We start from the raw sequence: 23,320 nt of genomic DNA, 5'->3' as shown, positions 1-23,320 counted from the left end.
GTGTGATTTATTAAATATACTACCCCACCCATTTTTTATTAAATAATGATTTTTTCATAAAAATGTATAGATTAAAATTTAATTTAATTTAATGAACCATTATAAGTCCAAGTTTATTAATAAAAAAAATTATTGTTAAGGTTATCGGAGTAACTATCGAAAGTTAAATGGAAACATATTATTATTTTTTTACTATTATGTGAAAAATATTATAAATAAAACTTTGACTGGACAATAACCATCTATGTAATATTACTCTTTGTGTTAATGTAACTTTTAATAATAAAGGATTGAAGTGGGCAACATAGAAGAATTCTTATCTATGCGTTATCATTAAAAATAAATCATCACTAAATACTGCCCCGCTCTTCATCTTTTCAAAATCTTCAAAAGTTAATAATACAAAACTAGTTATCGTCCAGTCAACATAAAATAGTAAAATAATAATAATTTGTTCCCATTTAACTTTCGAAATTTACCCCTAATATCTACCCTTAGGAATAATTTTTCCTTGCAATAAATTTTATATTTATTTTGGATTATAAAAATGAGTGATGGAAAATATCGAATAGTAACTATCAAACTATTCGATAGGCATTCAAAACTATTGGATAGTATCAAATTTTCGAAAATGACCATCACTAATAAAATTTAATTAAACTTTAATCCATACATTTTTACAAAAATATTCATTATTTAACGAAAAATAGAGAGTATTATACTTAATAATTCATACTGTATAATATAATGTTCCAGATGTGTATTATATTATACACATTAATAGATTCTTCAACAAAAATGATGATTTTTTATTTTAGATTTATTTATGAAATATTTAAAAGTGGATCGTTATTGAAATATTTTTCTTAGTTTTTTGAAGATTATCACTTTTTTCCAACGAATGAAAAAATAATATTACTTAAAAATGATATTAACAACAAAAATAACTTTTTGTACAAAATCAATTGAAAAAATAACGCTTGAACCGATTATTAAAAGTTTTTTTTTTCAGATCTGACTAGAAGTAATTTTGAAATTCCTTTTTTTATCGAAAGATCGGATAGTATATCTGTTTACATTTTATTATTGATATATCAATTATTATTTAAATGAGATTAAATTTATATTGTTGTAGCTCAAGTTTAGTGGAAAACTTTTTCATCTACCATAAAACAGTAGTTACATAATTTTGGAAGTAATAATTGTTTTAATATCGTGACTTAATTTTTCTTTTTACATTTATTTACAAGAAATCCGAATTATCTCAAAAGCTTACAAGTTTGTTAAAACATTTATAAAAATAATAGCTTGTAAAACAACGCTTAGAAATGCGTTACTCTAGAATTAACGTCATTGTTTTATATCCAAATTTATCGTCTCTTTAGAGCCTACAACAATATTTAAAGGAATAAAACACAAAAAAGTCGTTTCGTTAGTAATTCCAAGGTGTGTAATTAATAGGAACAATTCACACCCTTCAGTCAACCGTTCCTCTTCTTTTTATGATTATTGCATTTACATAATTTTTAGAAATGTCTGACTCTTCTATATCTAACGCATAATGTAAAATGAACGTGATTTTTATCATTTTTGAAAAGTAAAAAAAAAATGTACAGAACATAATATTTTAATTAAACGACAAAAAAACTATACTCGCATTTATTTAGCTTTTTTTGTCAAGCATTTCTAAAAATTAAATATTCAAAAGTAAAATTTAAATGAGCTGTAGTATTTTTAATTAGCAGTTACCTGTGAATAATTATCTTTTTTCCTAGAAGTTATTTTATTTTTAATTACACGAAATAAAGTTTTAAATGAGCCAATTAATAAATAATTTAGCATATAAAGATATTTTTCAAATAATTGTTTTTTTAATAAATTAATTATTGTCACTAAATTTATTGAATAAATTAACTTATTTATAGATAAATACTATTATGGTATTAAAAAATAAATATTAGTTCACTGAAACATTCGCATATTTTAGTAATTTATTCCTTGCTGACGTTAAAGTTTACAAAATTTAGATACTGTCTTTTTAATGTTGTATAATTTCTTATCGTATGTTACTTTAAATTATTGACCGTTGTTCATTAATGTCGTGTAAAGATTTTAAATCTATTGACTATTAAAAAATACTGATTTCAGTAACTCTTAATATTTTACAAGACTTTTATTGCGAGTCACTAGTTAAAGATGTTTTACGTTTCTTTGCTCTATTAGCGGCACTATGATGCTACTAAATTACTAAAATTTATTCTAGTAGCTTCAAGTATAAAATTCACTTAATTATATTTTCATATTCAACAGAATAAATACGTGTATTTTCTACTTTGAAATTGATATAAAATTTGTCTCGTAAATACTTCCATGTGCAAACCAGCTAACGATATTTTCTACTATTTGACAAGAACCCTCCCGACTTCTATTGTATTAGTATTAAGTAGAACGGACAACATCCAAATGTAGAGGGAAAAAAAGGAGTCCTTATATAAAATGAGTCACTAAAAACACTATGACCCATTGTGTCTATCCCCTTTTTATTCATTTAAACCCAATGATTTTAGACGTTTTAACTCACCACCTCCATAGGATCACAAATCATTAGTATACTATTGTTTTCTAGAAATGTGCAAAAATATTATACATATTTAAAATTTGAGATAAAAAACACCGTGTCTCTGCATAACTCAATAGTGTTCAATATAATATTTAAAATAATTATAGCTTCTTTACTTATTTACGAGCTAATCATTGAAATTAAGAGCAGTAGCACTAACACTTACACTTTAAAACAACAAGTTAATCCTAACAGTTTGTTTCAAAATCATTAATAATTAAAATTATATTTTTTCTCCATTTACTAAACTAAATCTATTCAACTTTTTCAAGTAATTTATTTTATATTACGTTCAATCTCCGTTTAGATTTTCATAAGATAACTTTAATGGAAAGAGAATAGTGAAAATAATGCCTGTGGAGCACCGCCAATGTCCATTTTGATTCGTACAGCAAATTGCTTTTTCGGGGATATTTATTATTATACTTATTTTATCTAAACTCCACTCGAATAATGTGTTAGCGCGAATTTGTGGTATAACGGTCAACGGCAGCAGGTCGACTTCACCCCTGGTTTGAACTGTACCGGTACATACGCCGTAGTGATAAAAATTAAACTGTTACCTCTCCTCAAATTCGTATGTATAAATACATTAAACCTACACTAGTGTATATGAGAATATCCTTTTCCGGCAACCACATGTGTGCGTACATTATATGCTGTTGCAATTGTTGTCACCGGGGCTTGGGACCCCACCATTTTCATCTCCTACCATGTTTGATTTACAGACCCAAAAGCCCATTATACTTCTAATTCAAACCCACTTGAATTGGAATACTCTTTGCCATAAGCGTACTATAGGGTTGAAAAAGTAAAACCGAATTCAAATACAAAATTTGTAATTAGCTTCAATAAGTGGGAAAGTGCAAAATAATGTAATTAAAATCACAATTTTTACATTTGTCAATGTTTATGATATCAATTTAAATAATTTTTTTGACAAAGAGTGCTTAACATAATTTATTAAAAAGTAATAAATGTATTATTCAATAAAAAGATTATCAATTATACATTTATTCTATCTAATCAATGAATGGAAACATTTATTATGTATATACATAATTAATATGTAATATATCTCTGATACATCAAATAATTTGTACTTTGTTCTATTAAAGTATCTTCTCACTCAATATTGGTCTATAAAAATGGTAACTTTGTGTTAATAGTTTAAATGACATGTTTATGAGTTTTCTTGGAACAATTTTATGAGTAAACAAAGAAGTCAACCATTTAGTACATAAGTATTGATGTTTATACCCATATGCATTTAGTAGGGTTATTTCGAGGAAAACCCTTTTCGCTCGACATCGTAAGTGTATGTTAAATCGTTAAAAGTTCATGTTTGCGCGATCTATATTTAAAAAAGTACAATATGTTCAATCCATTAATATAAGTTACGATAAAATCCAAAGTGAAATTGTAATGGAAGAAGTACTTGAAGAATACTATTCCCCTGTAATGGATACTATGCGCAACAGACTTATATACGGATTTATAATGCAACTACATGAAAATGACCTTGTAAAAAGAGAACTCATAAATAAACAAATTTGCAAACAATAGAACTAATGACGATTATTGTTTTTTAAATTACAAAAATTAAAGTAATGCTTTTTAAAGATATTTCATAATTTAATATTCTAATACATATACATAATGTATATTTGAAATTGTTAAATTTAAATTTCGCAAGTAATAAAAACGAAATATCTCATAATAATACTATTTTTATACTATATTAATGAGTAAACAAGCTTAAGAAATAATCATTAACAAGAATTTATCATTTAATATAGTTATAAAATAGTTATTGGATTAAATACTAAGAAACAGATTTTTTTTTCTGCTAAGCATAATATCGATTGCGTTAAACGAAGATATATAGAGCGAATAATTATAAAAACATTTTATACCTTACGGACTTTTAAAGTTTCACTTTTTGTAAGTTACCAATTTTAACACGCATCAAATTAGTGATTCTTTAACAATTAGTATGAAAAACATACGATTGCTGAATAAGTTTCAATTGTTTTTTGTCTCAAACTTTAAACATTTTCTCTGCAAAAAAGGTTTGTGTCTTAGCAAACGACTGTTGACAAAGTTGACAATACGTGTTCTCAACAAAGTTGCTTTTAATTACCCTCGAGACCAAATATTAAACTTGAGCGTTAAACGTTTAATAGCGAACATTAATTGCATTGGTACAACGTATAGTGCAGTTTAGCTGTGAATCCCAACAACATATTTCTATTAAATCGATTAAAATGTTGGGCAAAATAAATATTATTACTATCACATGCGATATTTTCATATTCAAATAAGTTTGTCCAGAGGCAAGAACATATAAAGGGTTCCTAAATAGCCCGTCAGTCATAAAAATAATATAAAATATAATTTGGGACCGATATGGACCATATGAAAATTGGGAGGGCTGCATAACTGTAAACGAATTTTATCCTATAATTATATTAATGTATGTACGTTCATTTTCCTCCACTCACAATTATTAATTTTGTAAAATATAACAATTTCTGACCTATCATTTGTGACTTCAATCAAGATTCCTAAAAAGACCTGAATTATTCTTTTTCCAACTCTTGTGAAAAATTAACGTCATTGTATTCAAAGTCATAAATCCCACAATTAATAGAATCAAATTTCTAAAAGTCTACGATATTATTTTTAAAACAATTTGACCACATATATAATTTATTAATGAGATTTTTATTTTTATTCTGTTGATCTCTTGCCAAAAATCTTGTGAATGTGATCAAAATATAACCAACAATGATTGACGGCTTCAAAGTAATGGCTTAGAAAAAATAAATTTTCACGCGTGTGCTGTTATTTATTTATTTTTTTTCAGCATATCCTTTTCCGTTTACTTTAGTGTTACCGAGTTACGTATGAAAAGAAGCGCAATACAGCAACGTGCTGTCAGGCAGACAATGTGTGATGGCTCTTTTGTTCGACAAGATTTACCCAGAGAATAATGTGTTTTTCATCTGCTCTTCATAAAGCACTCCACGTGCTTAAATGTATAATCTACAAATAATAATCTAAATATCAATTAATCTGAGTAAATCAATACAAACATGGAACACTTTAATACAGATAAAGTAAACATAAAACGGAGAAAACTCGAAACACCTTACGAATAAGCTTTATATACATATTATTATTGTGTTATCGTATAACGGAGGAAACTTCACATTGCATTGGCATTACTAATTAAAGCGATTTACAATTAACACATTTATAAACTTGATAATCCTATAAAAAAAATCCAATTTAAAAGTTGAGCTTATCAAAAATTATATAATTCTCGGATATAACTTTTTGTTAAATAAGTAAATCGATTAAAATTAAAATATAAAACATCCTATGCAGCGTTTTCCCTATAGTATAATCGATATGAATATTTACACCAAGTATATACTTTTTCTAAGATTTCCTTGGGTGAAAACTAAACAAAAATAACAATCATTTTGCAAACATGAAATTCTTCGTATTTCCTCCATTTTTGATATTAAAATTGAGAAAAATATTTTAATATATCACAAATGTGTTTTAAGCTACAATTTCACTATAATATTAGTCAGTTTTCCATTTCATATATAGCGTGTTACGAGAATTTCGATGTACAAGTAATTATATTTTTATTGCCTGGCACAAAATAAAGCCGTCAAAAAAACATTAAATGCACCTTAGTTTGATGATATTTCATAGTGATTTGAATAATACAATGTGCATTCTTGCAAGGAAAGTAAAAAGAAAAAGAAATAACCAACCCCTAAACTGCCTCGAAAATTTTCCCCCGTCCGTATTTTTCACCTGACTAGTTTCATATAATAATAAACTACGCCGTGTAACGTTTTTATCGTCGGCCTAAACTATGTAGTTGTTGGTTTATTCAACGTATATACATACCATCGTAAATGCATATGAGACCCGACTATAAGCTTATCAAAAATGGTGTAGGACAAACATGGTAGTCTGAAGAAGAAAAAAAATCTATGTGGGGAATTAAGTCGTTTTTCGCACCCTCCCGCAATTATTACACCCTATAGGCCGGAAATCAACTACTATCTGCGTCAGTTATTAAATATCACAATATATTTGAAGCGGAATACATTAGTATATGTATAAATATATAGATAAGGGCAGTAGAAATGAGAGAGACACATTATGTCAGAAAAACTGAAGCCACCACGCCGTAGGGTACTAGAAAGAAAATTAGCCTGATTTACATTCAAACCTTATTGGTAAATAAATCTCTACCCCTCCTACTTTACTGCACCTTTAATGAAGTTACTTCAGTGAACTTCAATGAATTGCAGCTGACTTTCTCATACAAATTTTTTTGTCTTTATTGTTTCTCAGAAGTGGAGTTTTTACCCTGTCAACTCAGAGATAACCGAAAAGTTTACTTAGTATTTTTTATTTACTCGAAAAATGCAAATACTTATCTAAACATCACAAAAACCGCACCTCAGTTTCGTAGCCGAACATTCTGTCCACGATTTTGTCGTTGTATATACACACCGTTAAACATTTTGTATGATGAAACGGCAAAACTAAGTTTTTCATTATGATAATAGTGTGATTAATTCTAATGTAAAACATAATCATGACACGCCTATAAAATTTTTTTTTGAAAATAATAATTGCTATTCGTTACACTGCACCCATTTTACGTTGTTTGTGGATTAGATCGAACTATTTTATTTATAAAAGTGTCACTGTCATTTTTTACCGACAATAAAACACATAGAGTCTATAGAAAAGATTAAGTAGGTTGATTTTACATATATGTATGTATAGTTATTGTACATGCGATAATCTGAGGCTCATTTTACAAAACCACTGTTACCTTAGCAGTCACTGATAAAGAAATTTAGCGTTATTTAAAAATTATTTCTTTATTATCAATTCTTAAATAAACAATTAAATTTTGATTGAGTAAATGTTATATAATTATGAGATGCCTAAAATATAATCTTTATAATAATTTACGAAAAAATTGTTTAACTAAGGATAAAGAGTAAGGTTGATTAAGTGTACGCTTAAAAATGTTCACCAAACATTCATTTATTTTTACTTGAATAACTTTAATCATATATACATACATATATATATATATATATATACATCTATGAAATGCTATGTATACATAGCAAATACTATGGAAGAGTTTAATTTTTCTAACAACTAAGCATAGGGGCAAAATTGGCTATACTTCTTGGTTGTTTCCTTTGTCATAATTTGTTACTTAATATACATCCTATTTCTGATTACAGACTGGTTTTTCTAGAGAATATAATAAGTTATAAAAGGTGATAAAGCCATAAAAAAAATTACATGTATTATTTTGAATGTTGAAGTAGTAGCTAAAAATTTAACTGAATCTCAGAGACGTATTCAGAAATTTATTCCCCAGATGCTAATGTGTTGCCGCTTTAACATTTTTTTTTGCTTACCAAAAAGAATTTGACTGAAAAAATGTAAACATCGCTTATTATTTGGGGGAGGGGTTATTATCATCTTACCACTTTAGTTGTACCACCATTTCCAACTCACCGAGCTCGCTTACTGGTGACCACCTCTAACGGCACTTATAGTGACACTTAAAATGACTTCCACGAAGAGTAATTATTTGTCTGTATAGTATGCTCTTCTTTATAGTAAATGATATTGCACTGTTCCAGACATGACTATATTTTTTATTATATAACTTTTATTTATAAATATTGGCTACTAGTCGTGTTAAAAAAATATCGGGAAATTTAATATATTTGAAAATAATTTAATTATTCATCTACGTCGATGTTATCCCCCTCAAAATAGTCCTCATTTGATATTATCCACTTATGCCAACCTTACTTCCAATTCTCAAAACACTTTTGAAACTCAATCTTTTCACGTTTTCATCAGTTCAATAGAACTGCCGTACGCTAGTCATCTTCAATGTCTTCACGACTATCATTTAAAATGCTTATATCATTCAAAAACTCTTGTTTTACTCATAGTAGATTAATCAAAAGCAGTACTTAACATTCCTAAAACATTGTTGCACTTTACTTCATTTTTATAGCAAAACTTAATGCAAATTCTCTGGTCCATGACTTATACAAATGAAAAATCGCCGACTGTATCAAAACATGTATTATGCTTTTAACAGCTGACGAGAGATTAAACATTCAATATACATTGAAAAGAACATATACTTTTAAGTATATGTTTGCTAATACAACAACGAAAGAACCGTGCCAGTAAGACTAATTAACCAATGAGATTTTTTAATTAACGTTAATTTTTAAACACACTTTGTATAGACGTACCAACTGTTACAATCTTAGAATATCATAGATAAAAAATAAATAAATAAATAACCATTCATACAATTTTCATTAACAAAAATTGTACGTTGTAAAAATCAAATGCCGTCCTAAATACATCACTGTCTAATCTTGATATAATTTTGAGAATTAATAAGCCTAAAATTCAAAGTTGATTCATCATACATATAACATAGGTAATAAGATATGTAATTAACATTTGTTAAATTACTATAACTTTTAGATTTACTATTAAATATTTATTGCTAGATATTTATTCAATGTCGATTTTTAGTCAGTTATTTAATATTAAAATTCAAATCTAAATTAAATATAAATGGAATATATATGTTGTTTATTCTTATTTGAATATTTAAATCTAAATATATAGTAAATTTTACTTAGGTTTTATTATTTAAATACTAAAATGTTAATTTAGTTTTAATATTTATAATAGGTTTAACAATAGAAAATTTTATGTGGGATTTTACTTATATGATTATTAGAAATTCTTTAAAAGTTTGTCGTTTAATTTGTTGTAATTTTTTTAAGTAATTAATTTTAAATAATCTAATCATTAGGAAAGTATGTAAACATTTATTAATTGAAAAATATATATCTTTTAAGATGTTTTATAATCTATATATGTATAATTACATAAAGTATTCTACTTTTAAATCGTTTTTAAATCATTTAAATGAGTTCTTAAAAATATGCATGGGTTAAAGTAATTTGATTTTTAAGCAAACTGAGAGTTTAATTCATTTTTTAGATTATGAATAAATAAATGAAATAATATCCTGAAGCTATTTATCAATAACGATATTTTACTTTAAACAAACAATAAAAATGGGATATATTTCATTGTTGGTTTTTTATCGTTCAAAACAACTTTAAGTATTCATCAGTCAATGTTCTAAATAATGTAAACCCTCATCAACTGACAAATTTACAGTTTGTATAATATTTTTGATTTTGATTATTTGTTTTGTCAAAGGGACGCAAGTAATATTTACTAAAAAAATAATAGAAACTGATCCACAATGGTTTTTGACGTTTTATCGATGAAAAATTACTTGCAAGCCATAAACTATTACTTCCTATATACCGTTTTTCATGTTAGCCGTCAATAACTAGATGAAAAAACATCTATACTTGCTTGATAACTAAGAACTTTTGTGTATCTTATTTACAATCTGGAAGAGATTGTAAGCCTTCTGTAGAAATAATTATTTTTTACGAGTTATAGTAAAAAGGGAATATAAAAAGTAAAGTTATCATTTCATTGATGAATAGGTAGTATAGGTGAACTTCTATAGTGTAATGGTAACACAATTTATCGTCATTGACAACGACCAAAAACACTACTTTGAAAATAAGAATCTTAGAGAAGGAAATAGAACATGTAAAACGCCTACGGATCCTTTGAGTGCAGGATATAGAGTTTTTGCCTTTTGTATGTGATATATCCTTACTTTTGGGCAGGTAATAGTCTTGTAGGGTATTATTGGAAAATGAGCCTCAAGTTATTCAATATATCCTTATACATTTTATCCTAGGATTAGGAAACAAGAGAGTTTGTACGAATAGCATTTCATTAAAACAATGAATATATCAAAAAACAAAAATTAGATTTTAACTTGACTCCCATCTGATTGTAAAACTTCAAAAGTTATTCACATTTGAAAATTCAAAATTCTTACTTTACCAAAATGTTATAATGTTCAAAAGTTTTAATGAAAAAAGGGTATGATTAAAAGATCTTGACATCTCTTCTGATATCAGAAACTCGGAAGTATTCATTGCAAAGGTGAAATTAATAGACTTAATTAGTTTGACGAAAACTCTGTAATTTTTGTTCAGATTTTATCAAGACATCAATACGGCAAGTTAATTCTTTGATAATTAATGTTATTTTAATTATTACAGATAGTATATTAATAATTATTGTGTTGGTTTAAACAACTTAATGAAGGAGTAATAAATTTAATAACAGAATACTTTTCTTATAGTTTTCCTTGGAAAATTAAATCGTGAACAAGTTTAATTAGTTAAATATGAAATAATAGTGATGGATCAAATATTTTGTAGGAATATTGTACTTTCAATTTTAACCTCCTTATCGTAAGAGGGTTATAATTTTTATTTCTTTCGTCTAAACCGTCAATCTCTGTTTTTTTTTTGCTTTCAACAATGAAGAAAATATTTCATTTTAAGGTTATAATAAGAGAATGTGTATAAGAAAAGAAACACCGTTCTAATAACATTCAACACTCCCTCCGGATGTATATTATCGGTAGGCGAACTGTTGGCTCGACAGTAGCAAATAAATATTCTCTAGGGATACTTCGCTGGATAAATCCATCATTGATTTTATTTCTAGTGTATATACCTAAGTAAACCCAAATACAATTATCAACACTTTTGATTCATTACACAAATATGGTTTGCTAAAGAACGTAGTATGAATTGATAGCTTTCACATAATCAAAAAAGAGTAAACCATTTGATGTATAACTTATGAACTAATAATTCATACCATTCAAATTTTACTTCGATCTTTGTAGTTTTAATATTATTTACTATTTTTACAAATTTTATAATATCCGAAGTAGTTGAACTTTGCTTTATAATGTAAAATTAATCATTCTAATATTAGTTATTACAATATAAGTTCTTATAAATATTGAATATTCAGGCTAAACTAAATATTTTTACTGATTTTGTATATTGCATTGTATAAACGTCATTTTGGGGCTCGCTTGTCTATGTTTATACCCTGTGAACAAGGGTTGTTGTCTAAAAAGCAATAGGAATAATATTAATAGCGTATGAATCATCCGGAAACCAAAAAATATAAAGGCGTATAAAAAACACTCACGGCGTATGTGTTTCAAAATCATTCATCATTATACGTGTACGTACAAGGGTAAGATATTGAATCCAAAATCACATGTTTTGAAACAATATAAGTAGCATTTTACTTAACGCCAAATTTAATTCGCATGAAACTAGACAACTAAAGTATAGGTTAAGTGCCAACTGCAAAGACCCGACTACCAATGTCACAAAAAACAATAACTTCAATACAATATCACTTTTAAGTTTCCTCTCAAGACATACTTGTAACCTTATACTTCGTGTCCATCTGTGTTTGCAATGGTAAACGGTAACGCTCGCAAAGAACGGTCTGTAAACTGTAGTAATTAATAAAAATTGTCAGAACGTGTAATATTATTTGCAGAGTTTATGAAAAATGCGACTACGGTTTTGACGGTCTCCCGGATCGACACCGGACGTCATCTGCTCGTTTCTCGACGATGACGGTGTCCCACACGTGTTGGAAAATTTAAGTCACGCGTTTAGAAGTTATTGTCAATATTAAGTAACGGCATTTATCGACCAAAACCAATTTATCACTTCGGTAAAACTCGCGTGCGTGAAACCTGAACTTAACAAATTATATTTTTTCCGTCTGAACGTCGAGTAAAAGGTGTTTCTTTTTTCAAATCATTTTCGGACACGCGTCCAAAACTTTTCCCCTTCTGTTTTAGACACCACTGTATATTATATGTGTGACCAATAAATTATTATTTTTCAACCTCTGGTCACCAATGACAGTTTCAACTTAGGTAACCGTAATACACTTATTCTTAAGACAGCTGTCCGGGATACAATTGAAAAAGTATAAGACTACAGTTCTAATATTTACTATTCAGTTCACGTATTGATCTACCTAACATTCGACTAGTAAAAATGCATACCGGTTTTTTTGACTATATTGGAGTACCGATTTAATTTATGCAGTTTTAAAAGCATTAGAGGTAGATGAGCCAAAGTCAGTAACTTTGGCTTTATGAATCGATATTTTCTATAAGAGCAGCCGAGTATAATTGTTGTTCGCTTCGGGAAGTTCTGAGAACAAAGCACGGTATGCTCCGGGGTAAGTTGACGATGACGATTACTGTTAATTGGCCTAACGAAATAGGGACATAACCAAAGAGACACAACCAACAAAAGACCACCAAGGTAATTTAAATTTAGGTACTCGATTATTACGAACGCTACCCGTGAAATGTCAAAAGGGTGAGCAATGAGCATACAATTTAATTTATTTTCAAAACCAAAGACTCGTACAATTTCATTAACCGATCGATTTCGTTGATTTTTTGCGAGCATTGTCTCATTGTTTTCTATAATTCTGTATATGAATTTTATTTTTTTTATCAACTACGCAAATTGAATTCCAACATCGTTATTGCAATACGAAGACAAACCTAACAGTGCGTAAAACTCGTAGAACTATATTTTAAGAATTTCAATTAATTCCAAAAAAAACCTTCGCATAATCCTTCAATTTCAATTTGAATGTCTTGCGCTCAGACAATGAGTTATTATTGTTGAACGAAATTTATAAATATCAATGAAGAACAATTGTTAAAAACAATATGAATAATTATAATAGGAAATTTTTTTATTTCGCTCTTATTATATTAGTTGGGAAAAAACGAAGTGTAATAAACCTTGAAAAAGAAGTAATCAACAAATTGCTTAATAAACATCAATACATGTTAATATTACCTTTTAACACTATCACTAGATGAAGTCAGGTGATAGAACAAATAATCCGAATTATTTGTTTTTAACCCAAAATAATTGGTTGGCTATTTGTAATATTCGGGACTTTATTCATTTATATGGTTTATTTTAGTTATTAAGAGTAAATCATTGATATTATATACTAATATAGAATTTTTTTCCTTAAATTTTCGTCGATTTGGGTGCCTCGAAAATAGTCTAAATAAATTTTATATACTCATTAAGTCCTAAACCCTAGCTATTTGTCATCCGGATAATAAAACTTAATTAAATTGTAAAATAATTTTTTAATTTGCTTTTAAAACTAAGATAACAGTGATATACTTAAACAGTAAATTGTATACAATTTAACGACAAAGTCAATCTACCGGATAACAATTTGTCTGTTTGTAGCCTTTGTTATACAAACGAACCATAAGGAAAGAGCCTAAAACAAAAAATTGTACATCATAGTTCTTCTTCTACTATTTATAGTTAGAAGACTGAGTGTAAATGACCAAACGTCGTTACTTTCATAAACTCAGAGCGCTCCACATAACGACGTCATTAAGTTTTGTCCACAATGAGATTAGACTTATAGTTGTAATAATAAAAAATCGTTAGAAGTGCTGATCGCTTTAACGAAGGAAGTTTATTATACTTAACTAAAATCATTGTTTCAGCGTATTAATTATAAAAATAATAATTAATGTTCACATAAAGCATAACGACAAACAACACATTTATATAGCTAATAAAAATACATTAACACTGGACATGATAATGATAAAAATTTAACTGCAGGTGCGTGTGGAAATTAATAATCATAAAATAAAAATTAACTAGCATAGAAAATGTCGTATAAGCTCGGCAATATCATAAGTAACGATTACTATACACTACTAGCAATTGGTTTAATTGCTGTTTGACACGATTTCAATTGGTACTCTTCAAAATACTGAGGTATTAGAAATAATGACTACGGTGTTTTATAATTATGATTATTGTCTTTTTGTTTTTATCATTTTATGAGTAGTTACTAGAATTCATAATTATCATTTCTGTTACGTTTACTTTACAAACAATCATTTTACTTTTGTACCTCAATTCCCAATAATAATTAAATCATTCTATTATCTTATCGTATACTTCTCAATTTTAAAATTATTCTATAAATTAAAATATATTTATAATTATATAAAATGTTTCATCAAATTTATAACTTGAACAATAAATTAAATATGTAGTTTATAATTCATAATTTTTTATTTTAAAATTCACTTCTATGAAAACGTTTGTGTTACCATTTTTATATAGAACCCAGCTACTTTTTACTCTCTCTAATAACTATTTCTGTTTCATTCTAAAATTCCTATTTTTGGAAAATAATCGAAGAACACTCTGATATCCACAAATCTTCTGATATATTTACAATTAACTCTATGGATCTCATATATCAATAAGAACAGGTATCGTCTGCTTTTATTTAGGGTGACTCCCTTTCAATCCAAAAACATCCCAACTAATACGTTTCATTTAAAATATTTTATCTTGAGAAAATGGAAGTGATTTTCTTTAAAACACCTGAGGTCCTTTGTAATATTTTCTCGTGTAAAATAAATATAAGCATAAAAAGTTGGTCGGCAAAAAAGAGCACTGGTGCACAAGGGTTTTTACAAACTGTCGTTTTTATGTAAAATAATAATTTATCGATTGGTATCCATGATGATAGCGTAAAAGAATGAATTGTTGGTGTGAAAAGAAAGTTTTATCCGTCATTGGCAGCACGGACCCTACGAGTACGAGAAAAAATAAACTATTTAACTTTAAGTCTCGTCGGAGACTAGACAAACGAGAAATTTCCCATTTTCCTTGTACTAACGTAGCAGGTTATGAGCTCGAGAACCCAACAACTTTCCTAGTTTCTGATATCAAAACTTAATTGTTACTGCCTGGAAGTTTTTTAACTTCAATTTTATTCGTTATCGGACATTGTTGGTCCATTAACACACACTTTGTGCAACTACAATTTTAAAGTTCTTCGTTAAACATCAGAAAGTAACTTGTCACTAAATGAACCTTAAACTAGATTTCAATTTTGTTAATGTGTTTTACATTTTTTAGTATTGATTTAGTATGATAGTTTTTATCATACTAATTAAATAACAAAAAATAATTTTATATATTTTTCAGATTGTTTACACTTGCAATTGTACAGAGACAGCAAAGATCGATACAAACAAGGACAAACAAAAGCTTCTCTATCATTGCAGCAATTTTTAGGAGTAGAATCGGGTAAGTTATAAATGTGCAAAATCTATTATAAACTACAAATAACAAGTACCAAAATCAAACATTTTATGAAAATGCACCTATTTGTTTGACATATAGGGTTTACCTTAGACAAAGAATCAAACACGATAGCTATCATCTGTCAAGACGTGACTGTCGTATTAGCTTTTGATACTAGGGAGCGACTTATTCAATGGCAAGTGAAAATATCTGCAAATTTAGGAGACGGTATGTACACGAACGCTTTACTACAAAAATGTATTAATTGTATACACAAAATAACTTTCAAATCTTTAAGAATAATAAATTTCAAATCATCTATTGATTCATCCGATATTGGGTCCCAAAAGATGTTCAAATTACCGACATGACTACAATACATTATTTAAAATTAATGTATGACGTCAAAAAAAATCGATGAATAAAGTATTCGAATGTTTTTACTTGACCATTAGTGCAACATTGTAAAGTTATACAAAGTATTTAGGATAACAAGGAAAATAAGAAGACAGAGTTAGTTGAGAAAAAAACAACCCAAAAAAACTTTTTTGGTTTAACATTGAAACTAAAATAATAAAGAGTTTATTGTTTTTAGTTGAAAAATAATAATTATTATCTTAGCTTGAGCAAAAAATCCCACGTAAAAATTATACATTATTTTGATATTATTTACTTAAAAATAATTTATATTTTAACTTGATTTATTGTTTTTTCGGACCACAGACCAACAGTTCTTGATCCAAATTGCGTCATGTCCTACAAAATCGAAAATATCAGCTGGGCCAGCTCGACTACACATACAAGATTTAAGATTTTCACTAACGACCGGCGTACCCCCAAAATTAGCTGGAGTTTGGGAGCTAAGATACCTTAGGTAAATAATAAAACTTAAATACATACTCAAACATATTATTTAAAATTTGTAGTAATTATTATTATTCCATTTTCGTAAAATAGGAAATATGGTGTGATAGAAAATCGATTTTGTTATGAGGGTGGTTCAAGGTGTGGAAAAGGAGAAGGTCTGTTTGTGTGTTTTACCGATCAAGGTGACGAGATCACTAGATGTATGAACCTAGCGGCTGAAAGTAAACTAGCCTCTAGAAAGCGATTCCTTACAAGAAATATGTCTGGTATGACTAATAAAATAGAGAAATACCATAAACATACTTTTTATTCTATTATATCTTTTTTATAGTTTTAGAAAGTCCATCTAGAAGAGGAGGTCTGTTATCTCGACTAGACTCCAGAGCTTCAGAATATGGAGGAGACCAATGTTCTTTTATTCAACATTCGCATGACCGCAATAACGAAGACAACTCATGTTGGCCATCGAACGAAAGTCGACTGGATAATTCTGACTTTGGAGATACAGCCTCTGTCGGTGACTTCCCCGATCACTCAAACTCACAGGTATTATTTCATTAAAATCTTTAATTACAAACTCACAGTTAAATACTTAACGAATCGTTCAATTCTTAAACAGGAATGCACTTGGACTCCTGAAATAGCTTTAGAACGATGTGCTAGCTGTATTAGTAAATTAGGAGCATTATCCAGGTCATCAACTATGGCCAACACCCCAGGTAGTATTGGATTCAACCCAGCCTGGACTATGGATAATGACATATCCACGCGTAAGTAAATTAATATTAACATAAAAATTGTAATTTAAGAAAATAAATAAATAGATTGTGAGTAAAATTTTATAAGCGGTTTAATCTAAAAAAGTTTTATCTCACCTATGATGTTATAGTTTTGATAAATACTTAATCCACTAACATAAATTTTACTTCAAAATAAGTTATATTTTATTGCATTTCNAAATTAATATTAACATAAAAATTGTAATTTAAGAAAATAAATAAATAGATTGTGAGTAAAATTTTATAAGCGGTTTAATCTAACAAAGTTTTATCTCACCTATGATGTTTTAGTTTTGATAAATACTTAATCCACTAACATAAATTTTACTTCAAAATAAGTTATATTTTATTGCATTTCGATTATGTTCTGGATTTTAAAAATAAAACCAGTAAAATAATTAAATTTTTTAAACGGAATAAAATTAATCATATAAATTATCTGTTTTTAATTCATTTTTTTCTTATTAATTATTTTGAATCAATAAGTTCTTAGTTATTATAAAAAATATTAATAATTTAATAAATTCATATTTTTAATACTAAAATTATTTTATATTTCAACTAGTCAAAGTGTAACAGTTTTATTTGTGTAGGCTATGTTTTTACTTATTATGGACAAGTTAATGTAGTAAACTTAAAATTTTTTTTATAATATATTATATTATTATTTTTTTTTTATATAATTTTATACTTTTATAATTCCCTTGAATAACATAATAAAATTAATTATACTAATTTATATTCTTGTTCATAATAATACAATTTTGTTTACATGTACAAATTTATAAATTATAATAACTGGTCACTATGCAAGTTCAAAAGACTGCCATATAAATTTTTTTCGGATATAATGTTATCACACGTATACAAATAATTATATTTGNCTGTCAGATTAAATCTATACTGGACCCAACTATGCAACGTCCCCACTATGCCGCGACCCCACTGTGCTGGGTTTTTTTTAAATTTAAGAATAGTAAATAAAATAACACTATTTTAACTAATGACTAAATATTTAGTATAAGATATATCTCACCTTATATACTTAATCCGAGAATACAAAAAGCAAAATTTCGATAGAATTTACTAACGATGTGAAAACTCAATAATGTGAATAAATCTTGATATTGGTTAGAAATAATATTATTATAATAATATGAAATATTTTCATTAACTATTTAATAATTTATATAAAATCATCTGATGACCCAGTGCTACTACACTTATAATGCAAAATGTCTTAACAGTAAAAACTGTTAAGACATTTTGCCTACGCACATTACTCTACATTTTTATATATTTATTTGTTTTAATTCTAAAATCAAAATGTTTTCATAGTTAAAATGTTGTTTTTTATGCTAATATTATTTTCAAAAAGAAAAATTGAAAATTTTCATTTTTTTTTTTTTATTTTTATATCATAAAATATTTATAGAAATATCTTTAAAAGAGTTTCCTATAATTAAAGTTTAAATTAGTTTGATTTTAAGTTAAAATGTATAGAATTTCTGTTCTTACGTACAACTTTAAGTATAGCTTAAAACATTTTTTTTTTTTTTTATCATAAATTGTAATTAACTATTATCATAATTGATTATCAACATTAGGTGATATTAAGCTAAATTGGTATATATAATTTTAATAGTATAACAGTTAATTAAAATAGATATTTTCTATTTTAATTAAAATAAATATATTAATTGAGAGTTAACTATTTACCAGAAATGACCAATGGTCATCAATGTTGTGGTGGATATGTATCATCACAGAGCAGCAGTAGTGGGGGAAGTGGTTCCGTTTGTAGCACTGAATATTCTGTGCCTCGAAAAGTTTCATCGAATACCGTAAATGAGAAAATCAATAAATGGTAAGTTTTTAAATTTAATTTTATAACTTTTATAACAGTTTTAGGTTAAAAAACTTATACATATCTATAATTTATTTATAGAAAACAATTATTTAAGTTTCTTAACTACAATACACCAATACAAATATATTTTTCCAAAACCAATGAGTACATTAAAAAACAATATTGCTTATATTTTTTAACGTAGTTAATTTATTTTTTATAATTATAATTAAGTCAACCGGAAACTTGTACGTCGATAACACCAAGTAGACCTCCAAAACCAATTCATATGAAACAGGAAACCAACACTGCAGTGAAAAAAGCTCCGATGCCATTACCATCGCAACCGGAGAACTCAACGTGTACGTGTAGATGTTCCTCTGCCACCAATAAATCTCAACTACAACAACCAAAACAATACTACCTCAATAATTACGACACTCCAAAGTCTGTCGCCTTAAAGGTACTAGTTAAATTGCAATTAATTGTAATATTCTTATTCTTATAATTATACATCATTTGTATGTCCAAACAGCACAATACATCATACTTATCGACTATACAAGACGAATATTATGACACTCCTAGAAACATTAAGTCAGTTTTAGAGGTCAATCCCTACGGTAACTACGATACTCCACCCTCTCCAGTAGCAGTTCACAAAAAAAAATCTGCGTGAGTAGAAAACTAGTAACTTTTGTATCAATTCAGTTTTTATTTTTTTACTAATTTTCTCTATACTTTTAGAGCCAGTACGGCTAAACCGCAAATAGAAGATAATTGTAATGTTTTTGTATGTCCGTGCCAAAAGTCCATTAGTTGCTGGTCAAATAACTACAAAGCAATGCCTCTTTGCAATAATTTGAATCATACAAACAATGGTTTCCGATCGATCAACTACTCTCCGGTAAGTATTAAATCACCACAACATGATAATTATATGATAACAATATTATTATCCATAACAATGTTAATGTGTAACACGCGTTTGATGAGTGTTTGAAATATTGTTGATTTATTTTGTGTCGCAGTTTTTTCATTTCCTACATTTTCAGTTTTCAAGTATCTAATTAATTTGATAATATTAAATGTTTCAGGATTGCCAAGGACAAAAGACTGTCATTTACGCCACTGTGGACGTTACAAAGAAAAAGAAGCACACAGATCTCTCCGACACATGTACTAATTATATGAACTTGGAACCTGGCAAAGATCAATCTGCGATGACGATGACAACGACAGCTGATCGGAAAACAGCTGAAAACTACATGAACTTAGAATTTAGCGAATCGCTGTGTCACTACGAAAATGCCAAGAGCGTGTTGACTAAGGTCGGCATGGCACCCGTAGCAGCCATGTATGACAACAAGTGCAGCAAGTGCGGTCATCAAACAATGGAACGCGATGAAAACGGAAGTTGTAGTAGTGCCGGCAGTGATTACATGACAATGGAACCGGTTAACGGACGAATGATTGAAGTTAAGCGTAACTTGTTCCCCGGTTACTTGCATATGTCGCCAGCTGCTGGTCAACGCGACATGCTTAAAAACGTGTTGAATAAGGGTCTGGCTGAAAAGTCGGTTAGCATACCGAGTCTTAATGAATATAATGTTGGCGGTGCACCGATAAACAAGACTCTTACTCGAGTAGAAGAACCCCGAAGACGCTCTAGTTCAGCAGGGTCGTCTACGACGGTCGACAGCAATAGATACGACGATGACGACGAGGAACAACAGAATGTATCGGCGACTGATCAACCGTCCAGCGGCCGGACATCATCCGCCGACAGTATGACTAGTCAGATCGCCAAGTGCCCCAGCGGTGGAGTGTCGAGAGACGATCAACAAGCCGCCGTTTTAGTTCACATAAGACGATCGTCTAGCGTACCGTGTAAAAACAACCGGGACTCGTCCAGTTCCAATGATTCAGGCGTGTCCACTGGTTCATTGAGGTACCGCGGAGCCGATTTCGCGGAATTCGAATTGCCACTCACCACATCCATGTCGACCATGCGGCACAGACGCAATGTAGCTCGAGACAGCACGCTTATGACCGGTGGATGTGTCCACGGTTCGCTTCCAAGGCGATCCAAATCAACAGATAGACTTAAAGAACTAAGTTTCAGATTTCAAAGATTTGCCGGACCCATGAAATCCTCGTCTGCTGGCGCCGAAGTACCCGTTTGCATGAAAAAAGAAAAAGGTGAGTTTTCAACGACATTAGTAGTTTACTCGGAAATAGGCAATACTAACCTGTTTTCTAATTAAAATGTTCTGATTATACGAATTACTCTTTCGGACGTATTTATCTATTTCACTTTTTCTTTTTAAGATTTACACTTTATGTAACAATTCTTTGATCTCAGAGAACTGCTCAAGTTAATTTTTAATAGTTTTTTTTTTCTGAAAAATTGTAACTAACATTTTATGACGAATTATGATTCAGAGAGTATAATTATGAGATTTACACTCTTCAAATAATTAACAAAAAAAATATAAATTGCCCCATTTTATACGCGTTATTTTATTACTTGAAATGTTTATAGTAATCACTAAAAAAATTCTCTAAAAGTTGATCGAATAGGCTCTTGTTCTATGGACAAAAGAATTTTTCTTCTTCTTATTGTTCCTCGTCTTAAACACAACTACTTGGGGTTGGCCACCCTTATCCTAAACTTCCACTTAACACGATCTCCCACATCATCTACGCTCACATCAGCTGTCCTCATATCGCATTCAGAACAAAAGAATTTTTATTAATAAAAATTTATAAATATTTATTCTATATTAATTTTTTTTCTACGTAGTAATTTGTTTATTCATTTCTGATAGGGTACAATTTAAATACAGAAGGTATAACGGCAATTCCGTTTTTGGATTCACAAAGCACAAGTAGCTGCACTTCAGATATGAGCGATTACATTGAAACATTATCATTATCTTCACACAGTTCATCAGACACCAACAACGAAAATCTCAGGTATTTTTATTTTCAACATTTTCTGAGTATTAATTTTACTTAATCAAACAATTTTTTTTAGATTTGGTCGACCTGCAACTAAAACAACCCTCAAACCTCGTTCCGGAAAAGAGTATCACCAAATTGGATATTTTCTTGATGGTGATCCTAAAGTAAATATTTATTAAATTGAAAACTAAGATAAAATAATATCTTTTTTTCTAATCGTAGGTAAAATCTAATGTACCTCCAGTCCCTGAAAAATCTGAAAGTTCTTCAACATACCTCTCAACGCAAAAAACAAATAAAGCTTAATTAAAAATATATATATATATATATTGAAGTGCATGATAACATTTCATTGGGTACCATTAGTTTTTACTTGATTTAACTCAGAAAAACTTTACGTTTTGCAAAAATCTTAAAATTTTATAATAGAAATTTTGTTAAAATATCGACACAATACATAAATGATACCCATATACATGTGTACAAAAAATGTATAATTAAACTATACATTAACTTTTATTGAAAATAACATATCACAATATATTGTATAAAATATTAAAATAGTATACTTATTAATAATAATGATGTAGTATTATAGCATTAAATCGAAGACTGCTAACTTAAAAGTAAACTACACATAATATACAAGTGTACCTTATGTCTGTACATTTATATAAAGTATTATATATATATATATATATGTAATAACGTCTTAGTCTAAGAACTAGTCATCTTTAGTTAATTTTTTATTATCTGTAGTGGAATTATCCCGTTAAAAAATAATGTACTATAATAATAAATGTATAAAATTATACTAGTTGATAAATATTTTTAAATATGTACAATGTGTTTCAATCAATATGAACATTTATCTTATGTACATTAAACATATTTTGTATGGATTTTTTAATAACGAATTCACACGAAAATTTGTCAAAATTTTTTTATAAATTACAATATACTTATGGATGAATTTACAAAATTTTTGTGTTATTTATTACAATAATTGTTTATAATTATAATACCA

At 28.2% G+C, this 23,320-nt stretch overlaps 1 protein-coding gene across 4 annotated transcripts in view; it reads left to right on the top strand.

Annotated features, from left to right (window-relative positions):
* The window catches only part of LOC126896501 (uncharacterized), a 74,307-nt gene extending 51,086 nt beyond the window's left edge, over positions 1–23,221 (top strand). For 2 of the 4 annotated variants that reach the window (XM_050669336.1, XM_050669338.1), the window contains 14 exons: positions 15,733–15,834; positions 15,931–16,059; positions 16,555–16,705; positions 16,789–16,964; positions 17,030–17,244; positions 17,318–17,468; positions 19,200–19,344; positions 19,561–19,789; positions 19,862–20,001; positions 20,074–20,233; positions 20,424–21,528; positions 22,158–22,305; positions 22,367–22,457; positions 22,516–23,218. In XM_050669336.1, coding sequence (XP_050525293.1) covers positions 15,733–15,834; positions 15,931–16,059; positions 16,555–16,705; positions 16,789–16,964; positions 17,030–17,244; positions 17,318–17,468; positions 19,200–19,344; positions 19,561–19,789; positions 19,862–20,001; positions 20,074–20,233; positions 20,424–21,528; positions 22,158–22,305; positions 22,367–22,457; positions 22,516–22,599 — 3,026 coding nt within the window. In that variant the 3' untranslated portion in view covers positions 22,600–23,218. Of the gene's footprint in view, positions 1–15,732; positions 15,835–15,930; positions 16,060–16,554; positions 16,706–16,788; positions 16,965–17,029; positions 17,245–17,317; positions 17,469–19,199; positions 19,345–19,560; positions 19,790–19,861; positions 20,002–20,073; positions 20,234–20,423; positions 21,529–22,157; positions 22,306–22,366; positions 22,458–22,515 lie in introns of all 4 variants that reach the window. The other 2 variants (XM_050669339.1, XM_050669337.1) reach the window with 2 other exon arrangements.
* Positions 23,222–23,320: the final 99 nt, after the last annotated feature.

Source organism: Daktulosphaira vitifoliae, unplaced genomic scaffold, assembly GCF_025091365.1.
Source record: "Daktulosphaira vitifoliae isolate Bord-2020 unplaced genomic scaffold, ASM2509136v1 Scaffold_1, whole genome shotgun sequence".
In the NCBI taxonomy this organism is placed as follows: Eukaryota; Metazoa; Arthropoda; class Insecta; order Hemiptera; family Phylloxeridae; genus Daktulosphaira; species Daktulosphaira vitifoliae.
Note: the sequence above shows the minus strand (reverse complement) of the source record. Positions and strands in the feature narration are given on the sequence as shown.